The 20,104-nt window shown below is 49.3% G+C and overlaps 1 protein-coding gene across 1 annotated transcript in view; it reads left to right on the forward strand.

The window, feature by feature from the left end:
- LDLRAD4 (low density lipoprotein receptor class A domain containing 4) overlaps nt 1-20,104 on the forward strand; it is a 318,283-nt gene that overhangs the window by 144,205 nt on the left and 153,974 nt on the right. Inside the window, 1 exon segment of the mRNA XM_032603666.1 lies at nt 12,217-12,679. Within this exon segment, the coding sequence (XP_032459557.1) occupies nt 12,583-12,679 (97 nt within the window). The 5' untranslated portion in view covers nt 12,217-12,582.

Here is a 20,104-nt window from a genome sequence, read left to right on the forward strand (position 1 = left end):
GCGGCCCAGCCCGGTGTGGACTGATGGCTGAAGATGGGAATAGGCTGCCCCGTGGGAATGGCTTGAGTCTTGGGTCTGTGAGAAGGTTCTAGAGCCAGACTCTCTGGAGTCTAGATCCTGGCTACTCAGATGTGGCCCAAGGACCAGCAGTATCAGCATCCTCTGGGAGCTGGTTCGAAATTCAGACCTGCAGACCCAGAATCTGCATTTCACCAGGGTCCCCTTGGGTTGCATGACTGCCTTAAACTTCAGGAAGCTCAGGTCCAGATCATTGGTTTCCCAGACGGCTGAGTATCAGAATCACCTTTGGAGCTGGTTAAAAACTACAGAATCCTATTCCCAGCCCCCTGAGAGATTGATTCAGTAGGTCTGGGGTGACCCAGCCAGATGTGGAACTGCTGGTCTGGAATGGATCACTCCTGGCTGGTGAGGACCCTTTGAGAGAAAGGGTGAATCACCTTCTGAGTGTGCGTTGGGAGGGACCCACTTCTAGCCTGCTGTGAGCTTCCCTTTCTCTGGGCCTCCATCCCTGAGTGGACGTGTCACTCCTGAAGAGCCCTGGAGGCCTGCAGGCCACTGGACCAGCGTGCCAGCCACCATGTGCAGCTCACCTGATGGGAACACAGATTTACAGGCACTCCAGCTACCCAGACTCCATCCCCTTCTCTTCCAGTTCCTATGGAAACAGATTGCAGGGAAACTGGGCACAGTGCTATCTTTACTCTGTTTTGGGGATCTGAGGTCTGTTTGTTACCATGGGAACCAGAAGGGAAAGGGATGATAGTGGAATAGCTAGACTGCTTTTCAGTCTCGACAGCAGCCTCGTCCTCACACACAACCCTCTTCTGCCCAAGTGTACCTCTGGGCTCAGGGCCTATGTGGTTGGCGGCTGGGACTCACCCGGGGACGGTGGGTCAGGGAGGGGAAAGACAGGGCTCATAGAACACCCTTGAAGGTGCCAGTCGCTTCATTTTCTCCCAGGCCACCATTTCTAGGTGTTGGTTTAAGTTACTGAAGTGTCACCCTTAGCTATTATTTCTTGTATGGTTCTGTTGAACTTAATAACATGTTTTTATTCAGAGGAAGTGAAGAGATGAGTCATTTCAATAGTGGTGATTTCTCTGATGTGTGGAATCCCTACGGTTGGTGGATGAGCTGTGAATATTGCCTGGCTCGTGTGTTGGGGTGGAGATGAGGGCCTCGTGGGGTGAACAGCAGGGCCAAGTCAGATGGAAGTCTTGACCTGTGGTAAGGAAAAAGAAGCGTACCTGATGGCGACCTATTTAAATAATTGTTTGAAGATGAGAATGTTAAATTTCAGTCTAGCACACCCTAGATTTTAACTCTGAGTGGTCGTCCATGGAGTGGCATTCAGTGGACCCCACCGCTTACAGCCCAGTCAACTGACCACACCATCTACACGGCTCCCAAGGGTCTGACATCCAGGGCAGTGTTGCCCCTGCCCTTCCTCCCTGCTCCCCGTTCCTCCCTTTGTTGTGTTTTGAGGGCCTGTTGGGTGTTCTGAGGCTGTGTCCGTGCTGTCGTGTATTTTCTCAGCACCACTGCCTTACAGCTACATTAATGTCCCACTTGACATATGAGGAGACTGAGGCTCAGAGAGGCTGTGTAGCCTGCCCGGGTAGGGTGGCAGGCTGCTCAGCAGAATGGTCATTTTGAGCCCCGTCTGTTTGACCCCAAAGCTGCGCTTGCTCCTCTGAGCACAGCACCTCTGTGGAGTGAGCCGCTGTGTCAGAGTTTGTCAGCCCCGACCCTCATTCTCTTTCTATCGTGGCCTCTGACCCCAGCCCAAATAAACAGGCAGCTCCTTGCTCTTTGACATTAGTCTTGTGTATTTACTTACGGTTATTTTCCTATTTCAAATGTATTTATCAATGGATTCAGTTTTCCAGTCAAAACAGGCAAAATTTAGTTTTGATGATTGCATGTTTCCTCTAGGGACATTAGGGGGAACACTGGCTTAGAGAGAGTGTTTGGGTTAAAAGCAGTAATAGCTTGCCCTTCTGTGAGGAGCACGATCACATCCTCCTCCTCGCTGTTAGAGGGCACGGTGGGGGCCAGGGGACGGGAGGTGCTGCTGTGATTGTGGTGAGGCCTCCTCTTGCCCCCCCCCCTCCACTCCACCACTGCCGGAGTCTCCTGAGGGCCCACTGCAGAGCAGGAGGGAATGGGTCACTTCCTACTCGTTGGCTCCAGAGGGGAAGGGAATAAATAAGGGCTGGTTTTAGAGGGAAAGGAAGAACTGAAAGAAGATGCTCTTTTCAATGGGGAGAAAGTTGCCGGTCATGCTGACGGGGCCGCAGAGTACTTAGTCCTGCAACACCATCAGACACTGCCCAAGTGTGGGGAGTGATGAGAACAGGAGCAGTGATGTCAGGCTCCAAACTTGGTGCTTAAAATTTCCTCCTGCAAGGGCTTTCCTGATGGCGCAGTGGTTGAGAGTCCGCCTGCCGATGCAGGGGACACGGGTTCGTGCCCCGGTCCGGGAAGATCCCACATGCTGCGGAGTGGCTGGGCCCGTGGGCCATGGCCGCTGAGCCTGTGCGTCCGGAGCCTGTGCTCCGCAACGGAAGAGGCTGCAACAATGAGAGGCCCGCGTACCGCAAGAAAAAAAAGAAAAAAATTCTTCCTGCTGCCCGGAGCCCTGTGGTTTTCTTGGGTGGTTTCATAGGAACTCTCTTGTCCAGATCTGATGGTGGACACGTTAAACAGATAGCTTCACTCGGTGTCAGGAACACTGACATGGGCTTGGTGCACTGTTCAGGGTGGGGTGGTTTCTGTAGCGGTGGTACGTGCTCTGAAGCTGCGGAAACTCAGCGGACTGCAAACACACAGGCCCAGGTGCTGCGGGACACCGTTGTCAGGAGGGCCAGTCCTGTGTTACAGGAGGTACGTCTCCGCCACTGGGGACGCTTGGTGGGACACATGGTACCTGCGGTGGTGCCTCCCTCATGAATAACACCTGTTTGCTTCTGCTGTGACGAGCACACACGTGGGCCTTTGTTACCAAGGCAGCGGAAACTGGTCTGATGAGCCCTGTCTGCTTGGCTGGAGGCCTCCAGACACACGGGGTTGGGTTGTGTAGTCCCATTACTCAAATACCACTCAAGCTCTCCCCTGAATTCTCTACCCCTTCAGCAGCTGCTCTTCAGGACAGGTGCACTGTCATGGCCCTGCCCCATCCAGCCTTCCAGGAGGCCGGGAAACTCTCTCAGTGTTTCCCTAACAGCTGTGGAGTTGGGCACCGCTCGTCTGTGGCTTAGTGTGCTGGGGCCTTTCCCAGAGTGGGAGCTCGCTCTTGTGCTCCACTGCCACTCAGAGCCCCTGTGTCACACTCTCGGGCCAGCTGCTGCAGTGACATCAGCTCCAGGGGCCAACCTCAGACTGTACCATTTTGTGTTGTATCCTTGGATGTCTGCTGAAATGTGTCCTTGGGCTTCTGTGATCAGACTGAGTTGTTCCACCAGTGCTGACTGGGCTAAATGAGTTCTGCTTCCAGAATTTGGCGTGGCTCCCGTGGTGGCTCTCTGGGTTGAATTCCACGTCGTCTTGGGAGGCTGGTCCAGAGATGATCTTCGAGTTCTCTGTGAACCTGTGGTCTGTCTGGGGCAGTCACCCGGTCTTCCTCCTCCTCGGATGGTGGACACGTGGCGTGTGCTGCTGCTTCTGCTTCCCTTAAACGAGAGAGGCAGCGGGGTGGTTGAGTGGAAGGAAGTGCAGGTCCTGAGAGGGTGCAGCTGGGTCCGTGTCCATGAACTCTCTGCCCACCTCCTCTCTGCAGAGCTAAGCGGGCTCCTCCTCGGTTTCGTTGTCTCTCTGCCAGGGCACCGGTCACTAAGCAGCCCTGTGTGTGTGACCTACAGTGCACCTGTGTTAAATTGGCCTCTGGTCGGAGCCTCATGGGCCCCGGTGTGGGCAAGTGCCTATCAGGCCTCACAGCACGCATCTCCCTTCTCCCATGTCTGTCCCAGACCATGTGGACCTTTCTTTGGAAACATCTAAGAAGAATATTATTGGAGTGTTCAGTCCACTACCACCCACCTCAAACAGGTTATTGAATTGTAATATAATGTGGAAAGTTTTCTTTTTCCTAGAGAAATATATTTTTCAGAAAATGAATATGAGCGTACAAGGCAAAGCTACTTGATGAACGTTTAGGTATCCACTGTGTGATTAGAAAGCAGATGTGGAGCTGGTCTGGGGCTTCCTGCACAAGGGACACTTAGGAAACATTTGCTAACGCGAGCACCTGGCATTGTGCAGATGGTTCGTTTCTGTAGGAGCACCGGCTGTTTCATTGTTGGTCATTATATTAGCTTTTCAGGTGCCAGTGGCCCTGTTCCAACACTTCCTGTCATGCAGAGGGCACTTGGTGAGATGTCCTCTCTGTGCAGAATTTCATTCTTGAGGCCTTGGGAAAGCTTCAGAAATATACGTAAAAGGACTTAAAAAGTCAGCACTTTACAAAGGTACAAACCAAACAGGGCGAAGGACAGAAGAAAGGCAGATTGGACCCTGCATGGTTATTTTCTAGTAAGGAGATGTAAAACCTGGGTCAACTTTATTTATTACCATCTATTGCTGTTTTTAAAATTTGATATTTCAATATGTAAACATTTAGAAAAATTGAATATCGAGACTTTTTCCTTTTAAAGACGAGTTTCTTTTTTGTCATTTGTTTAACTAAATAATAATAACAAAAGGTTATTCTACCACATTTCATACCAAATACCTCACCTACACATTTTCTTTACTTTTGTATCCTTTCCCTTTTCTTTCTTTTATTAACTTTAGCTGACGTAGGGTGTTTGTGAGCTTTGTGAGCTTAGATTTTTATCTGTCAAGAACTTAAAAAATATCAAGACAAATCACGTGAGGAAATATGAGGTCGAACGCTCTGTTGTGTCCGGCTGGGTGAGATGGAGCTGGAGGAGGGAGGGTGGGCCATGCTCTCCAACCCTGCATCAGGCATCTGCCCAGGTGCACTGTTCTTTAACATTGATTGGAGACCAGTGTTTTGTACATGGTCCCTCATTAAATGCACAATAATTCTATGAGTGTCATTGTTGCTTCCACTCTACAGATGAGGAAGTTGAGGCTCAGGGTTAAGTAACTGCCAGAGTTGCATGTGGCCTAGAATGAGGTGCACCCAAGGCGGTCTGCCTCAGAGTCTGGCCTTTTGTCCTCTGGCCTGTTTGCATGGAAAGCTCTCCTTCCAGTGTGTTTTAAGTGGTGGAGGGTTGGCCTTGCCTGTGCTCCAGACGCCCAGCCTGACCCTCCCACAAGGAGCACCCTGCCGGTGTGTATGCCCTGTGGCCAGCAGCCTCCTTGGGTCGCAGGCCATTGGTGCTTCGTGCAGCTGAGGCAGGGCAGAGAGAGTAGAGTGACAAGGGGGTGACCGAGCTGAAGCTCAGATGTGATTCAGTGCAGTATAACCAGCATTTATTGGGTACCTGCTATATGCTCGTCCCCATGGAAAGTGCTGTGGATGCAAAGATTAGCAAGAAAAGGTTTCCGTTAGAAATACCTCCATAGACAGAGATAGGAGAGTGCAGGCACCTCAAATAGTGCTGTGCTAGAGTAGTGACCCCACAAGCAGCTGAATGAGAAGATGCAGCTTGTGTGGCATTCTTTAGGCCAGAGAGCAGGGAGGAGGTCACGGGCAAGGCACCGGGGTGCAGGCGCTGGCCCAGCAGCCCTGATGGGTGACAGGGGTGCCAGGAACATGTGCAGGGAGGGTGGAACTGTGGGCCCATGTTCCCTTCTGCTCTCAGTCCCCTTTCCTTGCTGTTCATACTCGTTACCCCTGCAGGCCCCCCTTTTCTTGGCCTGCCATGCCCATTGTAAGCTGGTTTTATCTGAAGAAAATTGGGGTGGAGGAGAGTGCTAAGTGCTAAGCAGAGCCAGCCTGTGTCCCTCACACCAGGCTGGGAGGAGTGACCTCTGCTCAGCTGGCATCCACTGTCGAGGTGACTGTGACGTGCTCAGACTAGGTCAGGGGACCTCTGGTCAGTGCACGTCCGCCCAAGGACTCTGACTCTGCCCCTGCCCCAAGGCCCTGGCCCTTCTGCGCCTTCTCTTTGGGGTGTGTTGGTGTCATGGGCATGGCCCGATCTGGGCCTGGGAAAGTGGGGATCATTTCAGGATCCCCTGAGCCCCACAGGCAGGGGTCCATGTGTGCCCTGTGCCCCTTTCTCAGCTTCTTCCTTTGACCAGTTTGCGTCTACAGGAGAGCCTGGAGCTTGGGCCCAGACCGACACCTGGTTCTGGTCCAACTTTGCCCTCATCCTACAGTGCATTCCCTCTCCTCCCTGGGCCACCGTCTCCTCCTCCATGAAATGAACGGCGAGCCCATGGCCTCCCCCCGTCCATAGGTAGTGTGAGGAGGTAGTGGTACCTGTACTGATTATTAGGGGCAGTTTTCCTACTTAATTATCTGGGGGAAATGTTCTCCAGCTTGGCTTGAGTAGAGCTCAGACTGTAGATTCTTCAGGTTTTATCAAGTGTCAGATTTTCGAGGTGACATTTTAAAGGATGGTCTAATAGAATTGCTACCTTCCCTGTTTGCATCTTGTGTGCATATTTGAAGAGGATTTTAGATTTTGTACTTGGTTCCTGAAGTGGTGACCTGAGTACCTGGAGCCCATTGAGCTGCCCAGGGCTCGATGGCTTTGAGGTTGTGTTATAAAAGCTGCAATTGTCATACACCCCAAATCACAGAAATTAAGAGCAGTGAGAAGGATCTGTACTGCTGTGCAGATGGCCCTTTGTCTGAGTTGTTCTCAGACTTGGTTTCTGTGCAGATTTTCTGTGCTGGTTCACAGTGTCCTTTTCATGCACATCTGTCCTGTCTCCCTTGACTGGAGACATGAGCACTGGGGCCTGCTCAGATCAGAAGGGACCTCGAGCTCTCACCCCTCATGGTGCATGAGGATGTGGTAGCCTGCCTGAGCCTGGCTCAGGGCAGGGCAGAGCCAGTGGCTGCCATGAGGAATACCTAGACTGACCGGCACTTCTCAGGTCTGCGTGTCTATCCACAGGGCAGAGGGCTCCAAGCTCGGGCAGAAGCAGACCCTCAGGTTTCTTGTCCCACTTTTCCTCACCTCTGTCTCGCTCAGAATCCATTGCCACTTTGACCTTAGGTGAACAAGCCAGTAGTTGAGTTTTTTCCAGTAAGCAGTGTGGCACACTCTCAGCCTATTTCTGTTTTCTGAGTTTTGCAACAGTGTCATGGTTTGTTGGGGTTGGGACCATCCCTTCACCTCTCCATGCTCCTTCTTCCGAGGGTGGAGCAGCGCCTGTCCTCAGACAGGTGGGATCTCTGCGGCCTGGAGCCTGCGGCTGCTCGGTCTGGCCATCACCCAGGTGGCTGTCACCTAGGTAACCAATGTACCAGCGAGGCAGTCTGTCCATGGTGCGAGGAAATCAGAAATGAAACTGCGGTATTGATTCTTTTTTTTTTTTTTTGCGGTACGCGGGCCTCTCACTGTTGTGGCCTCTCCCGTTGCGGAGCACAGGCTCCGGACGCGCAGGCTCAGCAGCCATGGCTCACGGGCCCAGCCGCTCCGCGGCATGTGGGATCTTCCCGGACTGGGACACGAACTCGTGTCCCCTGCATCGGCAGGCGGACTCTCAACCACTGCGCCACCAGGGAAGCCTACGGTATTGATTCTTTATGCACTACACTTATACTAGTGTTACTAGATTTTGAGAAAAGGTTTGACTTCTCTGTTGAGTTGACCTCTGTGCCCAGCGTGTGACCCTATGTTTCCTGAATCGCAAGTCTTTCCGCACTGAACTTTCATGATAGGTGTCATCTGTGGAATGCACTTCTGTTCACTCCCCAGTGATTCTAGAGAAGCTGTGTGTCGTATGAGTTTTTGTGAACAAGTGGTAAAGCAAATGTATTCCTATACAACGTATTTGGTTAGGTTTCGTGGGCGTTCATGTTTTTAAGAACGTCCCTTGTTGTGGGGGTGTTTTTCCCTTTTGTGTGCTCTATTTCCTTAGTAACTGTTGCTCCACTATGGGAGGGACTTAACGACATGTTTCAAGTGCAATATTGAATTAATTTATTTCCTGGTTAGTCCTGCCCATCTTCCCAGTGTAAGTAGAACATGTGTGTGTGCGTGTGTATGTGTCCATATGTCCATGACAGGATGGTGATAGTGTGCTTGCTGTAGAGGGTCTCTTGAATGGGTTCAGGGTTACTCTGTGACCTTGCATCCTGGGTAAGTTGCCTCTTTCTCTCTTTATTTTTCCTCTTTTCCCCTCTAGATTTTCCTGATTTGAGCATTACCAGCGTTAAGGCACTTCGGTTTAGGAAACTACCTGAGATTCAGAAGTAGCATGGGAATAACAGTGGCTGGAGGGGCAAAAGACCAGGTGTTAGTCCCAATTCCTGAGCGCTAGTTTGGGGCTAAGTCATGTAACCTCTGTGGGGCTAGAGTTTTCTCTGTGGCTTGAGAGGATTTAGAGCAGTGACCTCCATGGGCATGGGCCTGTGCTGGGTACTTTGCTGTGAAGTGTGAGTGCAGGGGAGTCACTGCTCGTTATCCTTGTCTCACCTTGACTAGTGGGGTGGTAGCAAAAGCCTTGCCAGTTCAGAGGCTCAGAGCCAGAGGTGTGAACAGCCTCTCAGCCCAGGGATGGCATCCATCAGCATGGCTCGGGGCAGCGGGTTGGTTTGCAGGGTCTGCCGAGCCTCTCTGTGCACCTCGTCCAAACACCAGCAGCCTTGGTCCACCCATCCATCATTCAGTAGACTCGTCCTACTGACGTCCACTGGGCACCAGGCAACGCCTTAGGTGCTCAAGGGAAACGTCCCCGTGGGGCTTACAGCTCAGCGGAGAGATGGTGCTGAGCGATCAGCACCCCTGCATGCAGCCACAGCTGCGGCCAGGGCCAGCGAGCCAGGTTACCGGGCTCTGCATTTAGTCCCAGGGGTGGGCGAGGTGCCACCTCTGAGACTAGAAGGTAAGCAGGGCCCTCGAGGGTGGGAGGCAGGCAGGACAGTGATGTGTTCAGCTTCTGCGCCTTTTTCCTGACTCTTGGTTGGCTGCTGAGCTGTGAAAGCCGACATGTGGTACCTCTGCCAACTCTAGGTCCCAATTACCCACCTGTTCTCCAGCCTGCTGGATCATCTGTACTTTCCTCCTGAGCATGGCTGCCTGGCCCCGTTCCCTTTGGTCAGTCCCTCGCTGAACAAAACAGACTCCAGGTTCTGGGGACCCACTCCTCTTTTTTGTGTGTTTCTAGAAAGGGTATCTTATCTGTGTTGTTAGTGGTGAGAAAAAAACATTTTATGGCAGTTACAGGTTCACTTTCACTTGAAAATTGCATATTAAGGAGACTCCAAATGTATGTAGGAATATACACGTCATCAGTTAATGAAGATAATTAAAATAAATTTTGGCCCTTCAGCCTGTGTTGGGAACCACACATGTCATGCTCTAAACATCCAGGCCAGGACCATGTCCAAGACCTCAGGGGGAGCTGTTACACACCTGTCGTCTTCCCTCTCCTTTAGAAGTAAAGTTAAGTATTGGTGAGTGTGACAGAGACAGTAAGAAAAAAAAGAAGAGTTTGTTGTTTCTTCTATTTCTATCCACATCAGCCTCAATCTTTCCCATAGACTTTTGAAATGTATAGCTTGGTTTTTTAAAAAATTGTGGGGGGCTTCCCTGGTGGCGCAGTGGTTGAGAGTCCGCCTGCCGATGCAGGGGACACGGGTTCGTGCCCCGGTCTGGGAGGATCCCGCGTGCCGCGGAGCGGCTGGGCCCGTGGGCCATGGCCGCTGGGCCTGCGCGTCCGGAGCCTGTCCTCCGCAGCGGGAGAGGCCGCAACGGTGAGAGGCCCGCGTAACGCATAAAAAAAAAAAAAAAAAAAAAAAAATTGTGGGAGCATGCCTTTTACAATGAAACAAGATAATTAAGCAAAACCCCTCAAAAAAACCCAAAAACATCACCACACTTTAGTTTGTCTTTGAGTTCAGGAAAAGAGAACAAATACAGTCTAGTATTTCTGTGCGTTGAAAGCATTATAGAAAGAGTAAAGAGAATCAAGGTTTTAGGGCAGGTGGGCTTTTATTTTTAACTGGCAATTCCATTCCCTAAAGTAGATAACTATAGTGCACATGGTCCTTTACTCCGGATGTTGGTGTAGGACTTTGGGACATTGATAACTGTACTGGTCATTTGATACAGAATGTTTAAATTCAGAGAACAAACATTTTCTCACATTTTCAAGCACTTCAGAACCACCGTTTACATAAATGATTTTTAATTAAATTTTTTACCTATTCATTAAACTTGAGGACTCCTACTGGGCTGCACTTTATTAACTGAGATTGTTACTGCAAGTACATGAAGGCAATGCAGTTGAATTTCTTTCTTAATGTAATTAAGGTGCTTCCTTAATCCAGTAGGGCTTCCTTCCAATTAGTCTGTATTAGTGATGTTTTACTTTATTACCTTATGTTTACAGCAAGAGGGCTTTAACAGAGGGTTCCTTTCTGTTATGTGCTGTTTTCTTAAATTTTTTTCTTTTCTCTAGTTTGATGGTGAAAAAGAGGAATAAAGTTACATTTTTAAAAAATTAGATATAAATTGTTTAGGATGAAGTGATAATAATGGAAAAGATTCCTTTTCTCTAATACCAGAGATTCATACTTGGGATTCTATTTTAAAAGTCTGGTCCTATGTAGAGAATGGACTTGAGGACACAGGGAGGGGGAAGGGTAAGCTGGGACGAAGTGAGAGAGTGGCATGGACATATATACACTACCAAATGTAAAATAGATAGATAGTGGAAAGCAGCTGCATAGCACAGGGAGATCAGCTTGGTGCTTTGTGTCCACCTAGAGGGGTGGGATAGGGAGGGTGGGAAGGATACGCAAGAGTGAGGAGATATGGTGATGTATGTATATGTATAGCTGATTCACTTTGTTATACAGCAGAAACTAACACACCATTGTAAAGCAATTATATTCCAATAAAGATGTTAAAAATAACTAAATAAATAAAAATAAAATTAAAAAAAAAACAAAAGCCTGGTCCTTGGGCTGGTGCAGTGGTTAAGAATCCGTCTGCCAATGCAGGGGACATGGGTTCAATCCCTGGTGCAGGAAGATCCCACATGCCGCGGAGCAACTGAGCCTGTGTGCCACAACAACTGAGCCTGTGCTCTAGATCCCACAAGCCACAACTACTGAACCCACGTGCCACAACTACTGAACCCACGTGCCACAACTACTGAAGCCCATGCGCCTAGAGCCCATGCTCCACAACAAGAGAAGCCACTGCAATGAGAAGCCCGTGCACCACAATGAAGAGTAGCCCCCACTTGCTGCAGCTAGAGAAAGCCCGCGCACAGCAATGAAGACCCAACGCAGCCAAAAAAAAAAAAAGTCTGGTCCTTTGGACTTCTAACATTCTTGTAGTTAATGTTGCTAGTATAACAACATTAAAATATATGATAAGTATTTGTAAAATGCTTTTATTATTATGGGATATGTAATATATATGGAACAGTTTATATTGATAGATTAAATTTGCTTTTCCTTCCTATTCTTTTAAAAAAATTATCACTGACCTTTTCTTCCCACTTAAGAGTCACTTTAAAAAAATATATTTATTTATTTGGCTGCGCCGGGTCTTAGTTGGGGCATGCAAGATCTTTAGTTGCAGCATGTGGGATCTAGTTCCCTGACCAGGGATCGAACCCGGGCCCCCTGCATTGGGAGCCCGGAGTCTTAGCCACTGGACCACCAGGGAAATCCCAAGAGTCACTTTGTGAAACAGCTCAACCCAAGTCCTTTCTGGCATGCTGACAGCAGTGGGCATGAACCTCGGATCCCACTTGTAAGACCTCAGAAAACTGCTTAGGAAATGGATTTCTCCTTCAGGTGTCTGTGGCCTAGGGTAGCCTGGGGAGGACATTTGAATGCGTGTGACCTTTGTAACTGTTCCTAGAACGGCTTGGAGCAGCTGGCCCCATCTTGTTTTGGGTGCAGGAGTCTGCCCGGCCCCCCACCCCTTCTCGGGCAGCAGGAGAAGTGCTACACGTGCCCCACTTCCCACACAGTGTGGTCATGGGCACGGCTCTGGGGGCTTCTTCTTTTTCTTTTTTGGCTTCTGTGGGTCTACTGAGTTTCATGTTCTACTGGTCATCAGGAAAATGATCTCTTTTTAATTTCAGCAAGGGGAGAGGCGAAGCACAGAGAGCTGCAGATCAGACCCTCCTGAACCCCCCGGAGCAAGTGAGACCCCTGGAGAATGCTGGCTTCCAGGCAGCTGAAGGGGTCCTTCCTCTGAGGTGGGTAGGCCGGTGTCCGTGAGACAGCTTCCTCGCTCCTGGGCCCACCATGGCCTCCACTCTCTGGCTGGACGGCTGATGTGACCGGTGCCCCAAGCGTGCACACTGCTGGACTGGGTGCCGTCCCAGCTACCACCTGCTCTCAGAGGCTGGGAGCAGGGCAGGTTGGTGTCCGATGCTACCAGAAACCAGACAGGCAGAGTGATGGCCTCCTGCAAGCTGAGATGGAGGTGACCTGAGGCCTCCTGGATGTTCCTGGTGACGGGACAGCTGACAAGTTGGAACACAGGCCTGCCGGGGAGCAGTATGCAGGAAGCTGGCTTTCAGGCCACAAATGCTTTCACAGGTGAGAATCCGCCACACTTAACTGAAAACTTTATTTCATCTCTTAGTCGATAGGTAATAAGATACCAAACAACTCTATGAAATGAATATATGTCTACATTTAGGAACTGAAGCCCACACAACGTCAAGGGGCTCAGGCTGCCGTGGTGACTGATTTTGGCAAAACTGTGGCATGTTCTCCTTTTCTGTAGAGAGGAATTTGAAAGAGCATCAGACATTTTACGATTCTGCTTTGTTGAGTTGTAGGGCACACATAGTATCTGGAGAGCCTTGAAGAAAATCCATCACTTGTAGAGCGGTGTGTTGGGGTGTCTTTCTGTCCAGAGCTGGGAAGACTTGGAGGGAATAGTTATGGATGATGAGTAACCTTTCCCTCTGCGTCATTAGTTTTCTTCGCTCGTGTGCAGACGGTAGTGGGGTGGTGACTCTGAGCACTGACCTTCTCCTGTAAAGGACTCGTGGAGAAGCCCTGTGTCACTCTTCCACATGGATGTTCTCCCCCCAGGTCTGATTTGCTCCCTTCACAGGGAACCAATCAGTCTGGCTGGTGCCCAGAGCCAGGGCCTGAGCCACGGAGCTTTTGAATTTGGATCCTGGTTCTTTGTCTGATTCACTTAACATCCCAGGAAGCCGCTAATGCTTCTGGGCCTCTGCCTCCTTATTTATAGAATGTGGGCCGGGAAGTTGAAGGACCTCGTGGAATCCAGGGAAAACAATTTTATGTAAAAAGAGTTTTGTTTTTTTTTTTTAAAGGAAGGATGATAGGAAAATTACAAGAAGTGCCTGTATTCTCTGGCTCTGTGAGTCCTAAAAGTTGGCAGGTTTTCCAGTCGTGTGTAGCGGGCAGCTCGGGTTGCTGGGGAGAGAGCGTGGGGCTCTTCCTCCCTCCGGCTGGAGCTCTGCTCCTGATAGTCACGTGTTGTTCCTGCTCCCCTGGCTGGTTTGACAGTGAATGTGGTCACGTGCAGCTCTCACAGGAGAATGAGGGCTGGAGGAGCCGGGCATGTGTAACAGGGGACCCCCCCCTCCTGGGGGCCAGTTGGGGAAGGTCCCCCAGAGTGGTCAGGGCCCAGGAAGACGAGTGAGATGGCTGTTTCAGAAGAGTACGTGGAGCCCAGCTCTCTAGGCCCTCCTCAGCTGGCCAGCCCAACCGGAAACCCCTCCTCCGGTCCTCCCTAGGGGTCGTGCCTCAGCTGTCCATCCCAGGAGCTGCAGCCCTGGGACACAGCTGCCGAGAGAGTTGCCTGTGAGGCCATGGAAGGCAGCTCGTAAAGCAGCTCCAAGGGGAAGAGGGAAAAAGAGAAGGAAGAGAGGGTGGGACAGAAAGAACCTGAGGAGGGGCACGCAGCTCACAGTCCAAAATATAGACGAGCCTGTCCCCACACTCCTCAGCTGTGTCACTGCCCCCACAGGGGTGAAGAGCGTGCCCCGCCTAGCTCCCGAGGCTCCCAGCTCACTGCCGGTTTCTCCTAGGTCGTCAGCTCTTCTGCCCCCTGGGAGGGGAAGGCCCCAGCCCGTCGGGGGGCCTTGGGATAGTAGGCGCTAAAGAATGGAAAGCAAGAATGGTTCAGCCTGGAGAACTGGGGGTAGTTAGGACAGTGCCTGCCCCGTTAGTTCAGGCCCAGGTAAGTGGTTGCAGTTGTGACTGTTCCTGCCCCAGTTGTGGGCCATGCACACTGCCCTCTGTCAGCTCCCCACACACTTGCCCTGAGCCACCCTCTTAGAGCTCCTCCCCAGCTCTTATTTTCTTATCTGCTTTTAACTCATAGTTTTCCCAAGAACTCTGTTTCTTTACAAATTTGGCCTTGTCCCAGCTGTGTCAGCCCACCTGAATAATAATCATACTACTGGCAATAGTGAAACGATAACTGTGGCCGACCTAATGTTCTAGCTGTGTTGCCCCGCCCTTCTTCACCGCAGCTCTGAGGCTGGTGTTGGTGTGCTGGTGTCACTGCACAGGGGGCACACTCAGAGTAGCCAGGAGTTAGATTGAGCCGGTGGCCTTTCCAAACCTCCTAGTGGTATGTGCGACCCTGGCTGCACATGGGGGTCACCTGGGGAGCCTTACCACTGACTGGGTCTCATTCTCAGAGATGGGAAGCTAACTGGTCTCTGCTCACTTAGTCCTGCTACGTTAGGGCTGCATCCTAACAAGAGCTCAGGTGCTTGGGGCACAGGAAAGTCTGGGAAGCACCAGGAGCATCGTGGGGCAGGTGTCAGAGTTGAGGGGCAGGTTCCAGAGTCAGTTCTTGATAAAAGAAACCGACTTGTCCTTATTCCTTCAACAGGAATGATTGAATTAACTAATCGGCCCACCCTTCAGAAAGCTGTCGAGTGCTGACTGTTATTTATCAGAGCTGGGTACACCAGGGCAGTCGTTTTAGCTTCCCAGTATCTCTAGGAAGTAACAAGTGATAAAAGGAAGGAGACCTAAGTGATGGCCTTCTCTCGGGGTGGGTCCCTGGGGACTCAGCTTACAGATTTGTTCTCTGTCTGCTCTTCATCATTCTTTGTCCGCATAGTTGGTAACAGTTACTTACGGTGGCGTAGGATGAAGGGGCTGAACCTGCATCCCTGCCCCGTGGGCGGGTTGAGCTGTGGTCTCAGATGGAGGTGAGCAGGGGGCTTCCCCTCCCCGCTTGATTTACTGTTCTTATGTTTTTTGGCTTTAGTCTTTCTTATCCCAGGGCAACTGAAAACTATCATCTTAGCTTCTGGAATTGAAGATGCTAATGAAAAAAGTCTTGCCTTACGTATCTTAAATGATAAAGGGGTTAAGGCATTTTTCCTTGGCTTAAATCTTGTTTTTGCTAGACAAAAGCCACTATACAGTTAACCATACCTCCACTGAAAAAAATTCATCAGTTTGTATTCTATGTTCTGATTCTCTTGGAAGTGGGGGTGGGAGGGGCTCCAGATTTCTTAGGATGTAAGGAAGGGCTTAGCGGCTGCAGTCTGGCTGGGAGGGAGGCTGGGAGGCCTGTGCGAAGCTGTGTTTGCATGGCAAGTCCATGCTTGTTTGGAGCTTGTGAAATTACCTTGAAGGTGGTAGAAGCTGGGAAGTCCCCTCCCCCATGCACTGCTGGCTGCCTGCCCGCCCACGTGGTTAGAAGTCCCCTCTATGTCTTGCTTCCTGTGTGCATGCAGGTGTACCCCCATGGATACGTACTGTAAAGTCAGCTTTCTAATTATGATTTTCTTTGGCTAATCCTTGCATATAGGAATTTATACATTGTTTTAAATTTTCTCAGCACATGTAATTTAGAAATTATTTTAATCACTTAGATACTATTCTTTTTAACAAACTCAAGTTTTTCCTTTTACAAGTAATGCCTGCTCATTGTAAGAAAATTTGGAAAGCACAGAAAAGTTGAATGAAGACAAATACTTGGCCACACACAGTCCTGCCGTATGAAGCTTTCCCATTGTTAACATTCTGGCTTGTGTCCTTTCAGTCTTTCCTGTGCGTTTCTTCTTACAGAACTGTGTTCATAATATATATTCAATTTTATAATCTGCTCAATCCCTTTTAACTTTACATTATGAGCATTTTCATCATAAGTCTGATTTTAAATTGTTGCATAATATTCTTTTATGTAAGTGTACTTGAGTTTCAAAATTGTGCTCTTATTGTTGGATATTGCAGTTTTGGACAGCTTTTATCCTTATAAATAATGCTTTGGTGAACACCTTTGTGCAAAAAGCTCTTCTGTATATTGGGCTATTTCCTTTGGATAAACTCCCAGAAAAAGAATTATTGGGTCAAAGATGTGAACTTTATTAAGGTGTGTGATTGAATTTCTGAAGGGATTGGTTGGTCCCAGCTTCTGAGGCTGGCTGAGCTCAGTCCCCAGGTGCCCATCCACGGCGGCTGCAGCCTGTCCTGAGAGTCACACATGTTGGTGACTCTGTAGCATGCCCCCCCCAGGAGGGTCTCCTGAGTATGGCAAGGCCCAACGACAGTGCTGCTATTTCATTCAGGCAGGTGAGAAGGCAGGTGACCTGGGGTCTCTGCTTTGGTTCCTCCCACTGAGCTTTGGTTCACGCAGGCAGTGATGTAAGTGGATAGACTCCTGTGACATCAAACCTGCAGCGCCTCTGGGCAGAGAGGAATGGAAATCCTTCCAGCGGGGTACAGCCAGCCCTCTGCTGAAGCGTCCCAGCCGTGGGAGATTTCCTCTGAGGTTCACTGTACTCTGGTGAGTGGAAAGCATCCTGCCTGCGTTGTCACCTAAAGCTGATGCGGGTTTGAGACCCTGCTCCTCCCTGCCCCCAGGGCCGCCCTTAGATGCTCAGTTAACCTTCTGAGGCTCTGAATCTTTCCATTCAATGCAGAAAGACATTCAACCTTGGATAACTGGGTAGATGAACCAAATTTCTGCAGAGTTTACAAGTCTTTCTTGTGAAAAGGATAACCAGACCTAGTTGTTAAATAAATTAAGGTTATTTTACTCATAAAGGAGAAAGATGAGAGTGGATATAAGTCTTCAGGCATCTGAAAGAGAGCCATTCTAGGATGCTGCTGACCAGGTTTTCTTAGCCTAATGAGCAGAATGCAAGAAGCACTTGAACTGAGCTGCTGGGATGCCTGTCCGCACCCCCACACAGTGGGATTTTTCTCACACCAGCAGGAGCGCGGGACCCTGCTGGTGGCCTGAACAGGTCTGTACTGTTCCAGGCGTGGAGCAGCCCTGAGGGATGCTGACCACCCGCTTCCCATCACCCTGACCTTCATCTCATTACTCAGCCCTTCAAGGCTGCCGGGTTGGTTATTAGCCCATGCTTTCCAAAGCTGCCTGGAGGATGCTAGTTTTAGGAGATAGAGAGCTGTTTTTCAATATAAGGGGTTGATGGATTGATGGCCAAATTCTAGAAGAAAAATTGGTTTCTTTACTGCATAACTTTTTTCAGTTCTTTATTAGGAAAGAGACTACAGTATGAAAGTATGAAGGTTCCAAATGGGCAGCCAGTGGGCAATATTTCCCAAGTGACAAGACCTTGAAGGCTTTTTAAAAAGAAAACCATGGAGGGACAGCCCCCCACAGCATGTGCTTCTCTTTGTGTCTGTAGTTCAGGCGACCCTGTCCTGCTGGTGCTGGGCCGTAGGGGGGCTGCTTTTACCCAGGCCCGTTCAGGGAGCTCTTGCCAGACGTGTGTAGGTGCTGCCAGTAGGACCCAGGCAGCTTTACTGTCTCCATTCTCCCCTGTCTGAGTTCCGCCTGTATTCTTGCAAGTGCAGCTTTAATTATACCTGCTCTTGCCCCCAAACTTTCCGTGGCTTCTTCTTGCTTCCTAAAGAGTCTAGACTCCTCAGCCCGTAGTTCAAGGCCCCCTGGTGATGTCTTTCTTCGTTCTCTTGCTGTGACTGAAGTTCTGGACAAAGTGGACCCCTTGTCCATCCGCAGATGGTTTCTGCATTTTGAAATACCTTGATACTGTTAGTGATGCTTTCTCATCCCCCTAATGAAATCGGAGGGAAGGGGGCAGGGCACAACCTCTAAAAGAATGACATAGCCCTTGAGGGTGTGACATAAACTGGTTAGAACCAATTAGGTCCAAGATGGCATAAGATTCAACTTGTAGTGGACCTTGAACTCACTGTAATACATCAGCTGCATGACACACCCACCAGTGCCATGACAGTTCTGAGGCCAACCAGAAAAGGCCAAAAAGTGGGTGGTGGCCCAATTCCTAGAAATTCCCGTCCCTTCCCCGAAATAGTTGGAAGAATCCTCCCACTCGTTAGCCTATGAAATAACCCAGCCTGTAAAAACTAACCACCCCTTGGGCTTCCCTGGTGGCGCAGTGGTTGAGAGTCCGCCTGCCGATGCAGGGGATATGGGTTCGTGCCCTGGTCCGGGAGGATCCCACATGCCGCAGAGCAGCTGGGCCTGTGAGCCATGGCCGCTGGGCCTGTGCATCCGGAGCCTGTGCTCTGCAACGGGAGAGGCCACAACAGTGAGAGACCCGCGTACCGAAAAAAAGAAAAACCCCCAAAACCCTCCAAAACCCAAAACTAACCACCCCATGTTTTGGGATTTCTCGCATTCTGAGATGGCCTACACTCTGTCTGTGGGGTATGTTTCTCCCAGGGCTGCTCTCACTTTCTAAGATGACCCCATACCCTAGGGCTGCTCTCACCTTTTGAGACAGACCACCTGTCTGTGGAAAGTGTTTCTCTCTAAATAAATCCACTTCTTACCTATCACCTTGCCTCTTGCTGAATTCTTTCTGTGATGAGACATAAAAGAACCTGAGCTTCATTAAGTCCTGAGACCAGGTGTATGATCTCAATTAAAAGACAGTGGGTTCAAGTCCCAATCTGGGTTGTGCAGTTTCACTTAGACTCTGTCCTTCTGCCATCTTCCTCTCTGTCTCCAAGGTCTGTCTCAGGTCCATGGAATCTTTTGTGATGTGCATGGGAGAAGCCCAGGTGATCTTCTTCATTGTGGTTTAATAGATGTAAAAAGATAGATGACAATGGCATTCTGTAAAATCTCATATGCTCTGGCTTGAAGGAAGTGAGTTTACTGAGAGATGTCAGAGCACACTGGTGCGTGCCTGGTCTTAGGTCACCCCGTATAGGCTGGCATCTGGTCCTCGGTTACAAACCTCCTTAATAACGTCGTTTCTTTGTGTAAATAACATAATTTACAGTCCCAAACGCAGCCCTACTGTCTTCCCTGTAAATCATTCACCACTGTTCCCAGGGTTTTCCTGCTGTGACAAGTGTGATTATCTTCTTTTCTAGAGGCATTATGGTATTACGGTAGCCTAATGTCTGAGGAGAGTGTGCATACCCATTTTAAATAAGGATAGGAAGAAATTGCAATGTTGCCTGAAATTGTATTCATTTTAAGGTTACTTAAATATGTACAACATAAAGATAATTATAAACTCCTTATTTTTATAAATAGCTATAACATTAAAATAGCTATAACATCTTAAATAGCTATAACATTAAAATAAATATAAGAATTACAAGGTCAAAAACATTCAAATTATTATTTAGTCTGACAGATGTTTTTGTTTTGCTGAAACCTTCCATTCTGTAGCTCTTTTTATTTATAACAGTAAATCCTAAAGGGCAACTCTAATCTAGCAACTCCTTGCTAGATTTTAGGATATATACACAAAAGTCAGGGCTTTTTACTATCAGTTAAGTTAATCAGTGTTGGTTTAAGATGAATTCCTTGTCATTGAATATGCAGGGTCAGAAATGACCTACAAATTTCACTGGGTTCTTTGAAAAATGTTGGCTTTTGTCCATCATATTTCTGAAACTTGGATGTCAAAGTTACCCCTGAAGGGAGCCATTTAGCTTGGGAGAAGTCAGAGACGTGTGCAGAAGGCAAGCGACTGCTTCACCGTGTAGCCTTCTGAATTCTTTTCTTGGGTCCTAGACTCTTGCTTTGTTGGTGCACAG

This window comes from Phocoena sinus, chromosome 14, assembly GCF_008692025.1.
Source record: "Phocoena sinus isolate mPhoSin1 chromosome 14, mPhoSin1.pri, whole genome shotgun sequence".
In the NCBI taxonomy this organism is placed as follows: domain Eukaryota; kingdom Metazoa; phylum Chordata; class Mammalia; order Artiodactyla; family Phocoenidae; genus Phocoena; species Phocoena sinus.